This window comes from Neovison vison, chromosome 1 (assembly GCF_020171115.1).
Source record: "Neovison vison isolate M4711 chromosome 1, ASM_NN_V1, whole genome shotgun sequence".
In the NCBI taxonomy this organism is placed as follows: Eukaryota; Metazoa; Chordata; class Mammalia; order Carnivora; family Mustelidae; genus Neogale; species Neogale vison.
In genome coordinates this window covers 83,301,069-83,321,181 of record NC_058091.1, presented here as the reverse complement: position 1 = coordinate 83,321,181, position 20,113 = coordinate 83,301,069, and the positions used below count along the sequence as shown (strand labels likewise).

At 39.6% G+C, this 20,113-nt stretch overlaps 1 protein-coding gene across 1 annotated transcript; it reads left to right on the top strand.

Annotated features, from left to right (window-relative positions):
* Nucleotides 1-6,086: 6,086 nt before the first annotated feature.
* CALHM4 (calcium homeostasis modulator family member 4) lies at nt 6,087-10,905 on the top strand. Its single transcript, XM_044237028.1, has 2 exons — nt 6,087-6,644; nt 10,519-10,905. Exons 1-2 carry the CDS (start codon nt 6,087-6,089, stop codon nt 10,903-10,905), a joined length of 945 nt encoding a protein of 314 aa, XP_044092963.1.
* The last annotated feature ends 9,208 nt before the right edge of the window (nt 10,906-20,113 follow it).

Below are 20,113 nucleotides of genomic sequence, written 5' to 3'. Positions count from 1 at the left end.
ACAATAAACACTCCAGAATTTGTGATCAACAAATGCTTTTATGGCAAGACTTTGATGCCCTGTAGTGAGTTCTCATCAATCAATGCTCCATCCTTTCCTGCCTTGTTCCCTGAGTGGCCTACAGTTTCCTTCTTTGCTTTCTTATTTCCGATGTGTTCCATAAAATGGACTTTTAAAATATGAAATTATAAGCATAAGGAAGATGTGGTTATTACCAAGCTCTACTGAACAAGCTGCTAGATCTTTCAGGCTCTGCTGTAAGCAATAAAGCAGTACTGATACAAGTGAGTTAGCCAGCCCCCTCCTTAATTTTAGTCTGTCCTCCTCAGTGGTCACCACTACGCAGAACTCGGTATTTCTCATTCCTATTCTTGTTTTTATTTTATTTTATTTTTTAAAAAAGATTTTATTTATTTATTTGACAGAATGAGAGAAAGAGAGATCACAAGTAGGGAGAGAGGCAGGCGGGGGGTGGGGGGAAGCTGGCTCCCTGCTGAGCAGAGAGCCCGATGCGAGGCTCAATCTCAGGACCCTGAGATCATGACCTGAGTTAAAGGCAGAGGCTTCACCCACTGAGCTACCTAGGCGCCCCCCTATTCTTGTTTTTAAATTCTACATATGTTAGTAACCACAACGAATATGTAATGTCGTTTTGTTCCAAAAACTTTACATAATTGGTCACACTGTACCTATCCTACAGCTTGCATTTTTCCTTCTTAGTTCTTTGTTACAATTTATCCATATAAATAGCTGTCACTCTAGATAGTTTATTTTCACGGCCTCTATAGCGGAGGTCAGCCAACTTATTCTGTGAGGTCAGCCAACTTATTCTGTAAAGGGCCAGAGAGTAGATATTTTAAATTTTATGGACATAGGGACTCTGTCACAACCACTCAACTCTGCTATTGTGGTGGGAAAGCAGCCATAGGCAATTTAGGAACAGGTGTGCCGAGGTGCCAATAAAACTTTATTTGTAAACATAGAGATTTGAGTTTCATGCAATTTCATGTGTTATGAAATACTGAAAAAATTTTTTTTCCAATCGTGTTAAGACGTAAAAACCATTTGGGACGCCTGGGTGGCGCAGTTGGTTAAACCACTGCCTCTGGCTCAGGGCGTGATCCTGGAGTCCCGGGATCGAGTCCGACATCAGGCTCCCAGCTCCATGGGGAGTCTGCTTCTCCCTCTGACCTTCTCCTCGCTCATGCTCTCTCTCACTGTCTCTCTCTCTCAAATAAATAAAATAAAATCTAAAAAAAAAAAAAAAAAAAAAGACGTAAAAACCATTTTTAGCTCACAGCCACAGAAAACAGGCTGTGGGCCAGTTTAGTCTATGAGCCCTGTATGGTACACCCCTCGTCTATAGCATTCTATTTCTGTGGCTTATTAATCTGTTTTTTTGTTATTGGACATTACTAATGAAATGGAATGGAAATACTATGATGGACTACTACATATACTTTAGATAAAGCTTGCTTGTTGTTCATATCCTTTATACCCTAATGTTAATCATTTCTGATAAAGATAAGGTTAAAATCTCTGATTATAAGAAGTCTACTTGTAACTTGACCAGTTTTTGGTTTATATATTTCAGTGATGCAGTCACAGACATATGAGCTGACAATTGTTATAGCTTCCTAATGGATTGTTCCTTTTATTATAATGGAGTGTTCCAAATTAGCCCTTTTGACACTTTTTGTCTTTAGTTAAGTTTTGCCTTATTTTAATTTTATTATTCTCAGTTTAATATCTTCTAATACCTTTATTTTTCAAGCTTTGTGTGTGGTCTAGTTTTAGGTGTGTCCTTTGTAGGCAGTATGACTCTGTTTTTTAATCACTCTGGTGGTAAGTTTATTCCAGCTTTGGTGTGGTGGTGAAATGTGTGTGCCAGACAATTGGGCTCCTAATCCTGATTCTTCCAGCATCTCTGTATGACCCTGTGCAATTTCCTCTATCTCTCCGTGCCTCAGTTTTCTCATGTGTGAAGAAGTTGAGGATAACATTAGTATCTCATGATAGATCTTAGAACAGTGCCTGGCATGTCATGACTTGCGGTAATTGTTAGGTATGTAAAATTTTGTGTGTGTGTGTGATTACTGATGTGTTTGGTTTCATTTTTACCATTATTTTGTGTTTTCTTTTACCATCATTTCCCCTTTGCTTACAATCTCTTTTCCAGTTAGTATTCCCTTTTTCTTTCCTGCTTTTGAATGATCTATACATCAGTTATTTGATTTATACTTAAAATTTTACTGCTTTAATGAGATATAAATTGATTTACAATTTGATGCATTTTGGCATATGTATATGCCCCTGAAGCCATCAAATCAATCAACATAATTATTCCCACTACCCCTGTTTGAACTCTGTTATCTTATTCTTTGTCAAGTTGGCATCCATTAATTATAGGGCTGCACTACCAGCCAAAGCCATTTGTATCTCCCCCCCAAATCCAGAGCCCATACCTGGAACCACCTTCTTATCTACCTTTCATACATCAAGCCACTGTTTCCCCTGCTCTAGACCAACATGGGACCAGGTACTGGACAAGCAGTGACAGCCCTTATGCCCCAAAGCCCATCAGAATTATTTAAACTAACCAATCCTAAGCTGTTTCCCATGCCTTACCTTGTCTTTACCATGGAAATCCCAATAAAAGCTCTGGCATAGGGTCTCCTCTCTTCCTTTCTGCACCCTGACCAAACCTGGTTCTTCCCCGCATGGCCTGGCATGCCCTCTTCTCTTGATAAATGAAAGTAAGAAATCTTCCGTCAATGCCTTTAGCATTTCCCTGTCATCTCTCGGTCACCTCCATAAATTAAAACCCTGTCATTATAAATTGATACAACTCTTTAAAGTCTTCTCACGCCCCTTGGTAATCACTCTCTTCTTATTCCTCCTCCTCCACTCCCTAGGCAAGTACTGGCTTATTTTCTGTCAGTATCAATTCATTTGAATTTTTTAGAATTTTATATGGAGTCATACATTATGTACTCTTTTGCTTAAATTCTTTAATTCAGAATGTCCTTTTGAATTCATTCTTCTTATTGCATATATCAATAGTTTAATCCTTTTGTCTTGCAGAGTAGTATTCATCATATGGATATATAACAGCTTTTTGATCTACTCACCTATTGATGGACATTTGTGTTGTTTCAATTTGCAGGTACTATAAATAAAACTACTGTGGACATTCAAGTATGAGTTTTCATGTGGACTTATACTTTCATTTCTCTTGAGCAAGTATCTAGGAGGTAAATGTATTATATACTGGGTACATAGTTACTGTTTTAGAAAAAACTGACAGTTTTCCACAGTGGTTATTCCATTTTATATTCCCACTACCTGGGTAGCTCAGTTGGTTAAGTATCTGACTCATGATTTCGGCTCAGGTCATGATCCCAGGGTGTCAAGATCAAGCTCCAACTTGGACTCCATGCTCAGAGTGGAGTCTGCTCGAGATTTTCTTTCTCCTCCCTCCGCCTTTCCCTGCCATGCTCTCTCTCTCTCTAAAATAAATATATCTTTTTAAAAAAGATTTTATTTATTTATCTGGGAGGGACAGAGCAACAGAGAGAGCACAAGCAGGCAGAGGGGCGGAGGGATAGAGAGAGGAAAACTCACTGCTGAGCAGGGAGCCTGATGTGGGACTTGATCCTATGACTCTGAGATCATGACCTGAGCTGAGGGCAACACTTAACCAACTGAGCCACCCAGGTATGCTAAAATAAATAAATCTTAAAGAAGAGATAGTGTGTGTGTGTGTGTGTGTGTGTGTGTGTTCCAGTTACTTCGCAATCTTCACCAACATCTGGTATTGTCAGTTTTCTTAATTTTAGCCATTTGCCCAGTGATAGCTTATCATATCCCTGTATTGCCTTAGTTCCATCTCTTAAAGTAAAAAAGTAATTCTTTCTACAGCTAATAATTAAAGAAAATAACTTAAAAATAATCATATTTATACTCATTATTATTTTTTGTCCTATGTCTTTCCTTAGAGTTGATTTTTCTCCTTGTTGAACTATATCCTTTAATAATGCTTTTTATGAGACCTTGTGAGTAGTAAATTCCCTTAGCCTTTATGTATCTCTTTTTAAAATTAACGTATGTATCTTTATTTAATTCTGTCTTGAGTGGTATTGTATCTGATACTAAGCATTCTGAACATGTTGCCTTTTGTCTCTAGTGTTGCTAATGAGAAATCTTTCTTCTGTCTAAGGCCATTCTTTTGTAGTTTTCTGTTTCTTCTTTCTGGTACTTTTTTATAACATCTCTTCATGCTTCACACTCTGTAGTTTTACTGTGGCATGTTTATATGTCAATTTGTCTTTATTTGCACTGTTCAGAACATCTAACACTCTTCTGATGTGAGAACTTTCGTCGATTCTGCCAAATTCTCAGTTATTTCTCTTCAAATATTGTTTCTCTGCCTATCCTTTCATTTTTTTTTCCTTCTGGGACTCCTATTATGGAGTTGCTTAATCTGTCTTTTGTTTCCTTGAATTGGTTTTTAAAATATGTTATTTTATACTGTAATACTTGATCGTATACTTTGGGTGAATTCCTCAGCATTATGTTTCAATTCAGTAATTATGTATTTAACCACACCCAGTTGAGAGTTTGAGAAGAGAAATTATATCTTACTCACTTTTTATTAACCCAAACAAGCCTTGTCCAGTGCCTTCTTTATAGAAGTCATATAATAAATATTTTCTGATTAAATAAATATAGAAAACACCTCATGTATTTGATTATTTTATTTCTTTTCATAGATACATAATTTTACCAATGCCTAAGTATCACATTTTCATGTGACAAAAAGATAGCATATAAACAAATTTTCAACTTAACTTACAAGGCAACACATTATTATATTATGTTCTGTCAATACAAATTGCACTTTTATGCAAAATCCTTCCCTCTGTGTCGCGGCTGGGCTGCGTTTCCCGCCCTGGCTGGGGCTGCTCACTTAGTGGCCGACTTTGCCTCCTGTCACTAAGCCCTGGTCCCGTGGCCACTGCCATCCACACTCTCCATCACTGCTGGGCTGATCTCTCCGCCTGGACTGTAGAGACTGCCACGGGCATGGGCCCATGGGATGGTCAGCAAAAGGCAAGACTCTGGTTCCCAGGCCATGTGGACAGGAAGAGAAGCTGGTGGCAGACCCTGGGGGTCTAGGAGCAGGACTTGCTGGGTGGATGGTGTGGGCTCCAGACCCAGTGGGGGCCCGCGCCTTGCTGCTGAGATGTCTGTGACTGGCCTGGGGGCCATGCTGGGGGGTGCTTTTTGGTAGGCCCAGACCTGGTCTCTGGCCCCCGGGGGCAGGGCCCACAGAGCCTGAGCTGTGGCTCAGAGGCTCCTAAAGGACCAGGACAAGGTGGGGACTGAGCTGGAGCTGCCCCCCCACCCCACTCTGTGTTTTCCCCTTTGCTCGCTTTTTGTGTGTCTGGGCTGCCCGGGGCTTCACAAATAAAGTCATCTATGGCAAGCGTGGAAAAAAAAAATTTTTTTTTTTTTTTGGCTTTAGGGGTACCTAGGTCTTGTTCTTCTTTTGGGGAAAGCTTTTGGGATCTTCTGGCAGAACTCTTAGGTTATGGACATTCCAGACAGCCCTAAAGTTTGGATTACTCTATTATTTGATAATTTCTGTTATGCTTTGTGTCATAATTTTATGGTAACTAAATCCTGGTCTAGTACAGGGTAAGAATGTTCTCTGTTTTGCTTCCAATGCTCTATTTGCTGGTGCCGAGCAGGTCGTGTCCCACAGAGCACCACATGGAGAGACGGCAGCAGTTTGTTTTGCAAGCAAGCCATTCTCTTCTTAGTGGAAAGATACGCTGCAGCAGTTTTTCCTGTCACTTGTTCCAGGTGAATCTCTCCTCTAGTTTTTCCCGGGTGGAATCTGAAGACCATTAATTAGCTCAGGATTCACAAACTACACAAGGAAAGATGCTAGAATCCTTTAAACATATGAGGATGTTGGGTCACTTGACACAGCCAGTTAAACCAGTAAGATCCCATAAAATGGTTATAGCTGGTGGAGTGTAATGATCAGAAAGGGCCATTTGTGTCAGAGCTTCCCAACGATGAGCCCGAATCTCAACAACATCGTATCTTCCCTGCAGAGAAGTGGAACATTTATGAATTCTTTAATTGCTGCTTCGACCATTGGTGCGCAACAGCTTTTCTCCTCTTTCACCTTCAGTTGTCCCTGTCAGGTTGGGAAAAATTTCTACTATGGTTCTGCTTTTCTAGTCATTCCAGCCTTGATCCTTCTGGTTGCTGGCTATGCTCTGAGAAGCCAGATGTGGACCATGACCAGTGAATACTGCTGCAGCTGTGGCCCTCGCCAGCGGAGAATCAGCCCTCTGGAGCGCAAGCTGGCCTGTCTTCGGTTCTTCAGCATCACCGGGAGGGCACTTGTTGCGCCATTAACGTGGCTGGCTGTAACGCTGCTGACAGGCACCTACTATGAATGTGCGGCAAGTGAATTTGCACCTGTGGACCATTACTCTGTGTTTGACAATGTCAGCGTCAACAAACGGAAGGAGATCCTGGCTGGGTTTCCATGCGGCAAATCAGCTCCATCTGACATGATCCTGGTAAGAGATGAAGTAGCTCTCCGGCACAGATACCAGTCACAAGTAAGTTCTTGTTTGTTTTTGCTTGTTTGTTTGTTTTGTTTTGTTTTTTGTTTTTTTTTCTTTTTTTCTTGCTATGGTATCCTAGCTTAACCACAGTCATTGGAAACATTTCACATTCCTAATGCTTCTCGTGTTATCTGAGTACACAAACTCAATGCCATCCATCAAAGTGATTTTTAGTGAGCGGCTATATACATACGGTTAGGATGTTGGGCTTCTGAGTAAGCAGACCTGTGTTGGAATCTTGCTTTGCCATTTATTAACCTGCAAAACCTTGAACAAGTCATATAACTTATCCATGTTTCCACTTTTCTCCACTGTAAAATGGTGATATTAACAAGGTCTACCACATAAGGTTGGGGTGAGTAACAAATGAGCTAATACATCTAAAGGGTTCAGCCTTGTGTCCACATTCCATATTAAAAACAAACAATTTTTGATATTTTAATAATAATACTGAATTACCTCATTCCACCTTGCATATTCTGAAATATTCATTCTTGTGTCTTAAAATTTTATCTAAAATTAGAGGTTAAAATAAATTCCAGTGATGGCTCTAAATTTAATGTCCTTAGACCAATTTATGTGAAGCGGTGGGAGGAGTCAGGGAAAAGGCCCATATCTACTGTACTTACAGGTTAAATTTAAGAAGTGTAAGTGTATTTTGTGAATACAGCGAGTCATTGGCATTCATCACTTTCTCCGAGGGATCTGGGATAAAAAGCACATTTGTAAACCACTACAATACAATAAAAATAAATTAATTTTAAACTCTTTATTGCAAAGGCATATACTTTTTCACTCATCGCTTTTTAACTATTAAAATTTAGAAATGCTAGTGCTATTTTGTTGAAGAAAAATTGTTCTCAACATACAGAATACTGTGCGTTGCATGGCCCTATTTAAGCAAAATTAGAAATCTCATTATGGTAGGCTCCATCTCAACATTTTACACTAGCCCTAAAGCTCAGGCAGAGGACTTACGTGAAGATAGGTGAAAAGTCAAATAATCAGTGAGGCAATTTTAAGCTTTCAAAAATATTCTTGCTCAAGAAAAACTAACATGTAATACACAGTGGTAAGATTTTCCTTCTTTCTTCTTTTTTAAAAAATTTTATTTATTTATTTATGTGACAGAGAGAGGGAGAGAGAGAGAGAGAGAGAGATCACAAGGAGGCAGAGGGGCAGGCAGAGAGAAATGGGGAAGCAGGTTCCCTGCTGAGCAGAAAACCCGATTCAGGGCTTAATCCCAGGACCCTGAGATCATGACCTGAGCCGAAGGCGAGGCTTAGCCCACTAAGCCACCCAGGTGCCCCTGGTAAGATTTTCTTAAAGTGAAAATAAAATGTCTTATTTGATGCATACAAAGACTTCTGTGAAAAGATAGTTTTATGGTTCAGAATGTCATCAGCCAGTGGATGTTTTTGGATCAATGGCCACAAAACTAAATATTTATTAAGACGTTTATCATTTACTGCATAAAAAGTTCACATTTAATTCTAATCCTTAGACTCTTGAGAGAGGTATAATCAACCCCATTTTACAGATGAGGAAACCAAATCTCAAAGAGTTAATGTAACTCTTATAAGTTCACAGAGCTAATAAATGGTTGATTGAGATAGTCAAAAGTCATACTGTTTCCATACTTTACAACCACCTTGAACTTCAATCTCATTTGAAGAATATACACTGTCTTTGTTTGATTTTTCTGAGTTGACCACAAGATCATATTAAGTTCAAACCCTTTCTCTGCCCATACCTCATTCTAAAATAGCTTCCTGACATGAGTTTTACCCAATTTTAATCAATTTTTCACAGCCATGCCAAAATTATCTTTCTAAATGCAAATTGAATGATGAGCACCACCTCTCCCAATCCTTGTATAAAGTTCTTTGATGATTTTCGACTAGCCCAATCCGAAATCCAGAATCCTGTCATGAAATACAAGGTTCTTCAGTATCTGGTTTCTGACCACTTTTCTACGTGACTCTTATGACCCTGGAGGTACAAACTTGTTGAGGTTCTCCTAACTCTTCATGCTCTTATTTTTCTTCTTCTCTTATTAGAACTCTCCTCACCTTCTTGCATCTGGTGAACTACCCTTTAATATTTAAGTCTGAACATCATCTCCTCTGGGAAGCACTCCCTGATTTTCCTCTTCCTTAAGATGAGTTCACTTCTCTCCCACTGTTCTTACTGATACAAGAAACGACTACATTTTACCATATTTCCTAGTTTGTTGTTTTGTCTCCCTCTTTAGGCTTAAAGACTGTTGAAAGAGTGAATATATCTTAAATTATTCACATCTGAGTCCGCATCACCAACAACCATGTATAGAACATGGTGGAAGGTCAACCTGGGACTCAATAAATTATGGCTGATGAATTAATGGGCATCTCAGATGGCCTTTCCTCCACTGTGCTGTCCTCTCTCAAATTAAATTGCTGTGAGTGTCACTTTGTAGATTTTAGCCTCCACTGAGTGCAGCAGCTCTGCTGAGCTCACACTGGTAATTCCAGGCCTACTGGTGAATCACAAGCTGGGGGAGAGACCTTCACCTCCCAGACTGAGGCTGCCGACTGCTGGCTTCCTTATACCTGTGGAACTTGCCTCTCTTACTTTACATAATAATAGCTAATTATTGAAAAAAGAATAATTAAAAAAAAGAGTTTTAAGACTAGAAAACAGCCATTTATGTCAGTCTTTCAAAGAGGGCACTAAATGTAAGTAATATATAGTTAAATTTCCTTTCATAGTATATTTCAAAAATGAATCATAAAACTGGTCAGCAAATAACTATTTGAAGGAGGAAGGAAAGGAAAAGGAAAATAATAAGGTGCTTTCCATTTAGGTACATAAGTGTCTTCTTTGGTCACGAAAAATAAAAGGTAAGAGCAACTCAGGAAGAAATATCAATGGATACCTGTTAGCACATTATTAAGAAGGCACTTAGGAAGCTACCATTATTATCTATCATATCATCATTTTCATCACCATCATTATCTTATTATCAAATAGTTATTAAGCACCCAAAGGATGTTTGACCTGTCCCTAATTGTTGGGGAGGAAAGTTGAGCTAAAACCAAAGAGTATGGTTTATGTATCCTACACAAGAGTAATTGGTGAGTTACAGCATCTGCCACTTCAAGGACAGTAGTTTTAATCCATTCCAAGTTAACAGGTCAATATCCTTTGTAGTCCCCAAACCAAACTGAAATGGTTGGGCTTATTCTCTCCATCATGCCTATATCCATACTAAGTGATCAGTACCTTGTTATTATTTCAAAGACTAGAAAAACAAATTTGTTTTTTTTTTTAAAATAGGTGATTTCAAAAATTTTTAAAGATTTTATTTATTTATTTGACAGAGAGACAGCGAGAGGGGAAACACAAGCAGGGGCCTTGGGAGAGTGGGAGAGGGAGGAGCAGGCCTCCTGCTGAGCAGAGAGCTGGATGCAGGGCTCAACCCCAGGACTCTGGATTATGACCTGACCCTGAAGGCAGACACTTAAGGACTGAGCCATCCAGGTGCCCCACAAATTTCTATTCTTTTCTTGGAAAATTTTTATTTATTTACTTATTTGACAGGGAGAGAGAGAGCGAGAGAGCGAGAGGGAGCACACAAGCAGGGGGAGTGGCAGGCAGAGGGAGAAGCAGGCTTCCCGCTGAGCAAGGAGACCTACGTGGGACTTGATCCCAGGAGGCTGGGACCAGAACAGAAGGCAGATGTTTAACTGACTGAACCACCTAGGCTTCCCCACACCAAAATTTCTTACCCACAGTTTATTTCTCAGGAATCCTTCTTATGGTGTCTGTTCCTTTGATACCTACTATATTTACGTTTTCTGCTTTTCTTTCAAATAACTACATCAAGATGCTGGGCTGGATTCTGATCACCCTGGCAACCATCGCTGCCCTAGTCTCCCGCTGCTTGGCGAGGTGCTGCTCTCCCCTCACAACTCTGCAGCACTGCTATTGGACCAACCACCTCCACAATGAGAGGGAGCTCTTTGAACAAGCCGCCGAGCAACATTCACGACTCCTCATCATGCAGCGCATAAAGAAACTCTTCGGCTTCATTCCTGGAAAGGAAGATGTCAGACACATCCGTATTCCTTCGTGTCAGGACTGGAGAGATATTTCAGCACCCAGTCTTCTCTGCATGGGTGAGGACTTGCAAGGTCACTACAGCTTCCTTAGAGATAGGGTGGATGAGGATAATGAGGAAAACAAATCGGAAGGGATTGAATTAAAACCTTGATTATAGCACCTCAGGTTGCTCTAACAGATTCAGGTTGCTTAACAGATACTTGACTCTCATCATGATGGAGTTTCAGTGTAATCCCTTCATCTTTTCTGTCTCTTCTGACATTTGTTTAAATAAGTCCATTCAAGATGCTTCTTCCGAAAGCAGTTTATCTGATCATTGTGCCAGTCTCTGTTTTTGAAATCTCTCTGGTGGTCTAGTGATGCCTGTATTGGTTTAATTAAAACAATATGGATTTTGAAGTCATATCAGAATGGGAATCTTGGTTCTGTTACTTGGTTAGCTGTGGGAAAACTAATATTTTGAATGCCATTTTGTTATCTGCACATAATAGCTACTTCATAGAGCTGTGGTGAGGATTAAAGGTGATAATATAAGCAAAATGTTCAGCACAGTGCCTTTCCTAAAATAAGTGCCAACACACATTACTTTCTCCCTTTCTCTTTGTGTTCCATGTCTCCCATCATTATTCCCCCATCTCTAATTTCTAGTTTTCTTTATTTCTACGTCTTTAATATTCAGCAACTTTTCACTTGTTTCTGTCCCTTCTTTTGATCTTAAATATCTGACCTTTTGGGAACTAGAATAAAAAATCCTTTCTAAGCTGATAACATGTAAGGGAGAAACCCATGCAAGAAGGTCTTGAGTCATTCTGCCATAACCAGGGGACGATGATGCATTATTCTATCATCATTAGTATCATAAATGTTATTTATAGCAGCTGCACACTCGGAGTATTTTTATAGCCACAACATATAAAGTTTATTCTAGAAAGCTTCCCTTCTGTGCAGTGTGTCTCTACTGCAGAGACACTATCTGTGTCTTCTCATGATCAGTTTGCACCCTTGCACTCAAAATCTGTTGAGGGATATGAGACTGCCACCTATATTTGTACATCTGTTGTCTAAAACTCTGAAAGGGGAGACCCACCTGACTCTTCCCTGTGACTTCATACTTCTAATATTTGAGTTTTCTAATTTATCCTGATTATTTATGGCATATGTAGTGTCTTTTTAAAAAAAGATTTTATTTATTTATTTGACACAGAGAGAAAGATCACAAGTAGGCAGAGAGGCAGGCAGAGAGAGAGGGGGAAGCTGGCTCCCCGCTGAGCAGAGAGCCTGATGCGGGACTCGATCCAAGGACCCTGAGATCATGACCTGAACGGAAGGCAGAGGCTTAACCTACTAAGCCACCCAGGTACTCCCTGGCATACATAGTGTTTTGTGCCTGATGTTTGTCACATTCACTTAAGCAACTGGTTCATTGCCAAAGTCAGCAAAATGAGGGCTTTTATTTTTTAAACCAAAACCATGGCTGCTTACTGGATAATGGACCAAATGCCAATTGTCAAGCTGACCTTCAAGATTCACTTGCAAGGAGACTTGAGTAACTAAAATGCAGTCAATTACTTTTATACAATTGTGGAAGAGAGTCTATTCTGTGTGAAATTATGGGTTCCACAAACTTAATGGAAACAAATAGAAAATGAGTTTGAAGAGGTTCATTAAAAAAAAAAATTTGAAAGAGACGCATAGTGTAGTACTTTGCTATAGCAGGAGACCTATCTCTCCCTTATGATTACTTAGTGGGCAGGTCAGTTGGTCTCTCTGGGACTCAACTGTTTCATCTATAAAGTGTAGATAATGATACCTTACCTGCTGTAGGGCAAGGAACCAAAGCAAGTGTATTTTGAGGTTCCTTTTAAATCTGATAAGATTTTGATGTTCATGTTCAAATATATACAGGTCCATATGTGTGCAACCTTCTGGAACAGCAGTATGCCCAGGTTGTCTCCATTAGAAGGAAAAGATCACTGAGTTCAATTCTTCTTCTAAAGACATTTGCTGGTGTTCCACTTTCAAAAGAATGTTAATGTACTGAACTTTTTAAAGTGGCCGAGGAAAGCTATTCCAACTTTATCACATAAATCCATACACAAGACTGGCTGACTTGATATTACAAGAGGGATCTTAAAAAAAAAAAACCCAGAAGTTTTGGAAGGTGACTAGGGTCCTCATTTGGCTCTGAGGTAAATGAGCTGTGTAAATATGGAAGGTTATGTCCACTTTGTTCTCCACAGTCCCCTCCAGCACTAAAATTCTATCACTTTATTTGTCTGGGAGTTTTTGAAATTCCTCTGTATTGGGACAGAATAGTTAAATCAACACTTTACACCATGCTGAGAATTATTTTATTAGTTTTTGGGGATTATGCCATAGTACATACTCTCCAATAAGATTTTCAGTTAACAGAAGGATCAAAGAGTATATAAAGTTAAAGCATTACATCATTAGAAAGACGATAATAGTTGTTTATATACAGTAACACCAGGAAATTTTCTTTTTACTAGATTCTGGAAGTCCATTTTACACCAAACTCCTTCAGAGTATGACATGCACAGTTTATATTCTAAATCATGTAATCATGATCTTCCACTAGAACTTTTTAGCAAAGGATTAAAGTAATCTTTGGCTTTTCTACATGGCTTCAGACGCTTTACAGCCACTATGTGAGCATTTGAAGGGTGGTTCACATCCCTGAAGATTTCATTGTATACTACCCATTTCCAATTAAATAAATAAAATTCTCATTCATGTGTGTGTATGTGTATGTATGTTTGTGTGTGTGTATATGTGTGTTTGTCCAGAATATTCTTTTGTTCCACAGCCAGTTAGACAAGACTTTTCCATTAAGAACATTGTACTTCCTCCTCTTAATGCCTAGTGGATATATGTAATTTTAAGACATATAATTAAAATCAATTATATGCTAATACTATCTTATATTTTGTTACCAAATGCTTTTGGCTACTACATCAAATGCTGTGGGTTGGCATATGTACAGACTTGCTCATTTCTTAACTTTGACTTTGTCAGATCCCCATCCCATCCCCACAATCTAAGCTGCTTCCTTTCTGGAAGACAAATGCAATATAAATGTTTAGATGTGTTTTATCCAACTTTATGTTTTCCAAAGCCAAATTGCAGAATCATACTTACATTTACCTTCTTTGTCTCCTTTCTCTGTTCCCAATCTCAATTTCTATTAAAAAAATTCAAATGCAGGATTGTAATAAGAAACAAGAAAGTGAATTTCCAAAGTGCTTTCTGCATTTGGTTTAGTGCAAAGAAAAATCACATTAACCTTAAAACTTTAAAATATCACCGTCGACAAAAGGCCTTTCAAATGCAAGACTAGGTAGTTATTTGCTACCTCAAAATATGAAGTGTAGCAATATAATGTTAGCTTCTAAATAAATCTACCAAAATTTAGCCCTGGTCACTAAAGAACAAATATCGGCAGGCTGTCCTCAGCTACATAGCTACACAACTTTATCCTTTAGCTGTGGGGCACACATCTATAAATGGGACTGGTGGACCAAAGATCAATGAACAGTGTTTCCAGAGAGGCAAACTATATCATTTCCGAACTGAATTATTTTTCTGCACTAACCACCAGGTACAATTAAACTTCTTTAATCTCAGTACACCAGAACTTTAGACAGAAATGGATTCGAAGTGTTGTTTCCTCTGCTGTCCCCAGTGGCCAAGACAAGTACCTGCACCCATCTGTAGTAGTGGTTAATAGTAGTAAAAATAGTATGTAGTATTTACTATATGCCAGCTACTTTAAACAAATTTATCCCATTTACTCTTTGCAACAAACTGGTAAACAGAATCATATATTCTGATATGGCTTGCTGAAATGGCATGAATAACAGAGAATGTGAAGCAATTTTGTATATGTGAAATTCTACACATAGGAAATGCTGTCTCACTGACATAACTGGTGAACTATGGAAACATTCATAATTGGAATCCCTAAAGCCTATCTTACCCCAATAAAGTAAATCCCCCCATTTTACTGATGAAGCAACTGAGATAATGAGAAGCCAAGCAATTTTCCAAAGGACACAGACTCGTAGTGATAGAGACAGAATCTGGCGCTAGCAGTCGGACCTGATCCTGCACTCCATAGTACTATGCTGGAATACAGCAACAGCAGACAGCTGATCAACCTTCCAAGGCCTTGCAGGTGTCAGAAGAATTCTCCTGCTATGTCTGAAAGTGAATAACTAAAACACCCTGAGCTCTGACAATAAGGTACTCTATCACATCTCTGCCCCTCTCTTTCCATTTCCACTGTACCTGAAGGTAGACAGGCTCAGCTTCAAGGCACTGTGCTTCTTAACAAAGTGAGATGTGCACTCTCACTAGGGCATCACTTTGGATCTGAGCTATGCTACAGCCAGTGGCACCAATTCTGTTAGCCGCAGACAAACTGCGGGCTTCCCAGGAGGCTCAGGCATTCTTTCCATGCAAGGAATGGGCAGGACACTGCTATCGTCTGCCGACTTGTTTTTGGCAGGCTATAGTTATGAAGGTCAAAAATGGAGTCTGGGAAACATCTCTCATTCATATGGTTTTGGATAAGTCAATCTCTCTGGGACTTTAATGTTTCCTTACATGAGACGGGGAGGGTGACAAAACTGTGGGAGTGATTAAACTGTATCAAGTCACAGATCTCTTTGAAAAGCCATTACGGGGCAAGCTATTTTGCAGAAAAACACATGGAGATGGGCTCATTGGTCTCAGAGTTTACACACTAGGGTAGACTAAATCGTGGCCTCCCCAAAGATGTTGATGTTAGAATCCTGGAATTTGTGAATGTTATACTGGGCTTTACATGGCAAAAGAACCATTGTAGATGTGATCAAGTATTTTGAAATGGAGATATATCCCAGATTATCCTGGGGGGGGGCTCTTATAAGCTTCCTTGTAAGAGGGGCATAGTCAGCAAAGGCAAAGTGAAAACCCAAAAGGAGTATCAAGGAGCATCAGAGTGACACCCGAGAAATTAGCCATTGCTGGCTCTGAAGACGGAGGGGGTCATGAGCCAAAGGAAGGCAGACAGCCTCTAGAACCTGCAAAACACAGTAAATAGATTTTTCTCCTAAAGCCTCTGGAACATAGCCCCAATAATACCTTGATTTCAGTCTACTGAGACCTGTGTAATTGGTGTCAGACCAGTCAGAATTATATACTATTCTTATAGTTACAGAACTTTAATAAATTTGCACTGTGTAAAGCCACCAAGTTTGTGGTAATTTGTTCCAGGGGCATGAAACTAATATACCTACCAACGCATTTCAGGAAATTTATGAATCCACAAGCTGGTCATGAATGACATGTCCTGGGTTAGGACCTCTTCAAGGTAATTTCTAGCACAAGTATCCTGTGATTCTATATGCACTGATGCTCTGCCCTAGGCAAAACTTGCTCCTGGTAAATAAATAATCTATAATAGAATACTTTATAAATAATGTGTTAGAACTGAAGGTATTCTAAAATTTTTTATGTATTAATAGATATTTCTATTATTTTTTATGTATTATATGTATTTTTTATGTATTAATAGATATTTCAGCCTAAACTACAAATACAAAACATTTAAATATATTTTTCTTTAGTTGCCAGTGAGCGACATCAACAGAACTATGTACTGTGAATTGTTTCATAACATGGACAATTGTAGGAACTGAACTATGAGAAAACACATACCAACGGAGGAGGGAAGGCAAATCTGGATCTATGTGGTGCTTTTTGATTATATAAATTTTATAGATCAAGAAAAATGGGCTTATTATTTAGTTTATGCTTCCCATTCTTTCACTTTAACTTGACTTTGAGAAAGCTGCCTACAAAATAAGCATTTTTATTCCAATATGATTTTAAAGATCCTATGAAGTCCTAGCAGACCAGAGAAAGATCTGTATTTTGTGGGGACGATAAAGTCAAAGGCAAAAACTATCCAAATGGTGGAGCAAGAATAGTATAATTTGGTATGCATTTCAGTACTACTTGCCATCAGGGCATCAGGTGTTTTGAGCTCCTTCTTGGAAATTTTCTAGAGCCCCCTCGCATGGGGCTCTTGGAGTTGGACCTCATTGGGTGGACCCAGGTCTTTCCTTCCTGGAGCACGGAGCCGGAGGTATTCCCCACTATGTCTATGGCACCCAAAGTGGGGTGGTTGCAGGTCCCTAACTCAAGAGCACTGCACCGGCACCCAGGGTAGGGACAAGCACAAGTTATGTGCCTCGGATTTGGTAGACCACTGGGGTGGTGCTTCAAGTCCTCTGAGGCTTACAACTGGCCCTTCAGATGGCTGTCCTCCCCAGCCCCAGATGACGTGGTGGCTTTGTGCTCTCCCGGGCTAGTCAAGTGCATTTCTTGCTGGCCAATGCAACTGCTGAACCGGATCCACCCACCTGGAAGGTATGGTGCTGCTGACACTGAAAGAGATCACATTCTAGGGATGCGGTGATCCAGGCCCGAAGAAATCAAGACACGGTTGGAAGATGTGTAGTAAGTTTAGCGTGACTAGAAAACAAATGATCACTCTCATTTTCTGGCATACTTCTGGGTAAGACTTGCATTTGTGGACATCAACAAAAGAGTACATTCTTTGAGAAAACCACTAGAAGCCAGTACTCAGGAGCAACATGTTGGATGATGGAACTTAATGAGAAGGATATGGCCAACATTACCTTAATGGCATTAGGATACTGCAGAAGCAAGAACTGATTGTTTCAGTAGAAGTTACAAAGAGTCTTGGCATTCTGAGTAGTAACAGCACTGTTACTTTTTTTCTTTTTCTCATGGTGAGAGATAGGCAGTTAGATAGGAGCAGTGCATTTCATGATAAAGAACGTGAAGAGATGGTACATGGGCACTACAGACAACCTTCATGCTCACTGATTAAACAAAGAAATGCATACATGTGTCTATTACTTTAAATCTTTATCAGTAAATCACCATATCTTACTTTGCCCAGGAATTTTTAAAATACACCTTTTAATAATATTGCTTATATAGATAGACCCCCCCAAAACATGTTTGCCCAGGAAACTACATACCCTTAGGGTTGTGGCTGACTCAACCCTTCACTATATTTTCTCACAAGAAGCCAAAAAATAATTTGACTTAAGTGTTTAACTCTCAAGTTCATTTTCCTTCTACATTTTAAGTAATTTGTATTGTATCTCCCTAACCCTATCTTCTTCTATATTTTTGCTCCTTCACTTTCTCTCCTTCTCCACCCAGTCTCTTTCAAATCCAAAGCAAAGGTATGTGTGAGTGTGTGTGTGAGAGAGAAATGGGGGAGAATAATATGAATACATATTTCTAGTGCAATTTTAACATGCCATGAGAAAAATAAAACTAGGTAAAGAGGATAGGGCATACTGAGAAGAGTGGTTGTAATTTTAAGCCAGGTAATCAAGGTAGCCTCAGGGAGAGTTACATTTGAGGAAAAACCTGAAGGAGGTGAGGGAGGGAGCCACGTAGGTATGGGAGGAAGAGCATGCCAACCAGAGGGAAAGCAAGTGCAAAGACGTCAGGAAGAGAATCTGCGTTGCATGCTGCAGGAACTGTAAGGAGGGTAGTATGGCAGGAGCAGAGAATAGGTGGCAGAGCAGTAGGAGATAAGGTCAGAAGGGTAACAAGATGTGCGGGTGAGGGTTAAGGAAGCCAGACGGGCCTTCAATTTGGGGGGGGGGAGCGGTCAGTTATGAGTACAGTGACATGACCTAATTTACACTGTAGCAAGATCACTCTGACTCCTAGGTTGAGTTAAAGCAGATTGTAAATGAGGGGTAAGTAGGGAGGTAAGTTAGGCTCGAAGTGATACTGGGATCACTACTCTTCAGGGAAACACTTTAGAGGACACAAAATTAGAATTCCATATGGCTATTTGTACTTGTGACTAGTGATGAGTGTTGGGACACCTGGCTAAATGAAACATTAGCCACAAGAACTAAAAGAATTAGGATTAACCTTTAAATAAGGATTTTGAAATTCTGTGCATCTGAGAGTAGTGAAGAGTGTCTAGAAAATTCATAGGCATAGACAAGTAAAAAACACCAAAACAGTTTTTAAAGACTGATAATATTAGGAAATAGCAACTGAGAGTTTGCATTACTTGCAAAGAAACTTAGATGAATACAAATGAATAAGACAAATATTTTAGGGACAGTATTCTTTAGTAATGAGGATGAATGGAGAACAGCAACAGAGAGGAGAGGTGCTTCAGAAGATATTCTATACATTCAAAATTATAAATAACACTAATATCCTATTTTTGAATTTGCATTATTTCCTGTTCTATGATGATCTTATAAGCTTATTAGCTTATAAGTAGCTAAAGCTGGGCTTCTCACTTCTGGCCTCAGATTTTGTAATGTTATCCCTACACCATTTGCCTATATGCAGAGCTTGAAACACTCCTATCCTCTAACATCTTTATATATTAAAAATGAAACACTAAAAGAAAGCCAATTTGCCTCATAACAATTCCCCCATTTCAGGGAGTAAAGGGCCTTCCTGCATCTGTGAAGTGTCTTTGTCATTGTCAAAATGAAATGAAATTAGAGATCAACCAAAAAATTCTTTTTTTTTTTTTTTAAAGATTTTATTATTTATTTATTTGAGAGAGAGAGACAGTGAGAGAGAGCATGAGCGAGGAGAAGGTCAGAGAGCGAAGCAGACTCCCCATGGAGCTGGGAGCCTGATGTGGGACTCGATCCCGGGACTCCAGGATCACGCCCTGAGCCGAAGGCAGTCGTCCAACCAACTGAGCCACCCAAGCGTCCCTCAACCAAAAAATTCTTAGTGATTTCTTACACCAGTTAGAATGGCCAAAATTAGCAAGACAGGAAACAACATGTGTTGGAGGGGATGTGGAGAAAGGGGAACCCTCTTATACTGTTGGTGGGAATGCAAGTTGGTGCAGCCTCTTTGGAGAACAGTGTGGAGATTCCTCAAGAAATTAAAAATAGAACTTCCCTATGACCCTGCCATTGCACTCCTGGGTATTTACCCCAAAGATTCAGATGTAGTGAAAAGAAGGGCCATATGTACCCCAATGTTTATAGCAGCAATGGCCAGGGTTGCCAAACTGTGGAAAGAAACAAGATGCCCTTCAATGGATGAGTGGATAAGGAAGATGTGGTCCATATACACTATGGAGTATTATGCCTCCATCAGAAAGGATGAATACCCAACTTTTCTATCAACATGGACGGGACTGGAAGAGATTATGTTGAGTGAAATAAGTCAAGCAGAGAGAGTAAATTATCATATGGTTTCACTTATTTGTGGAGCATAACAAATAGCACGGAGGACAAGGGGAGTTAGAGAGG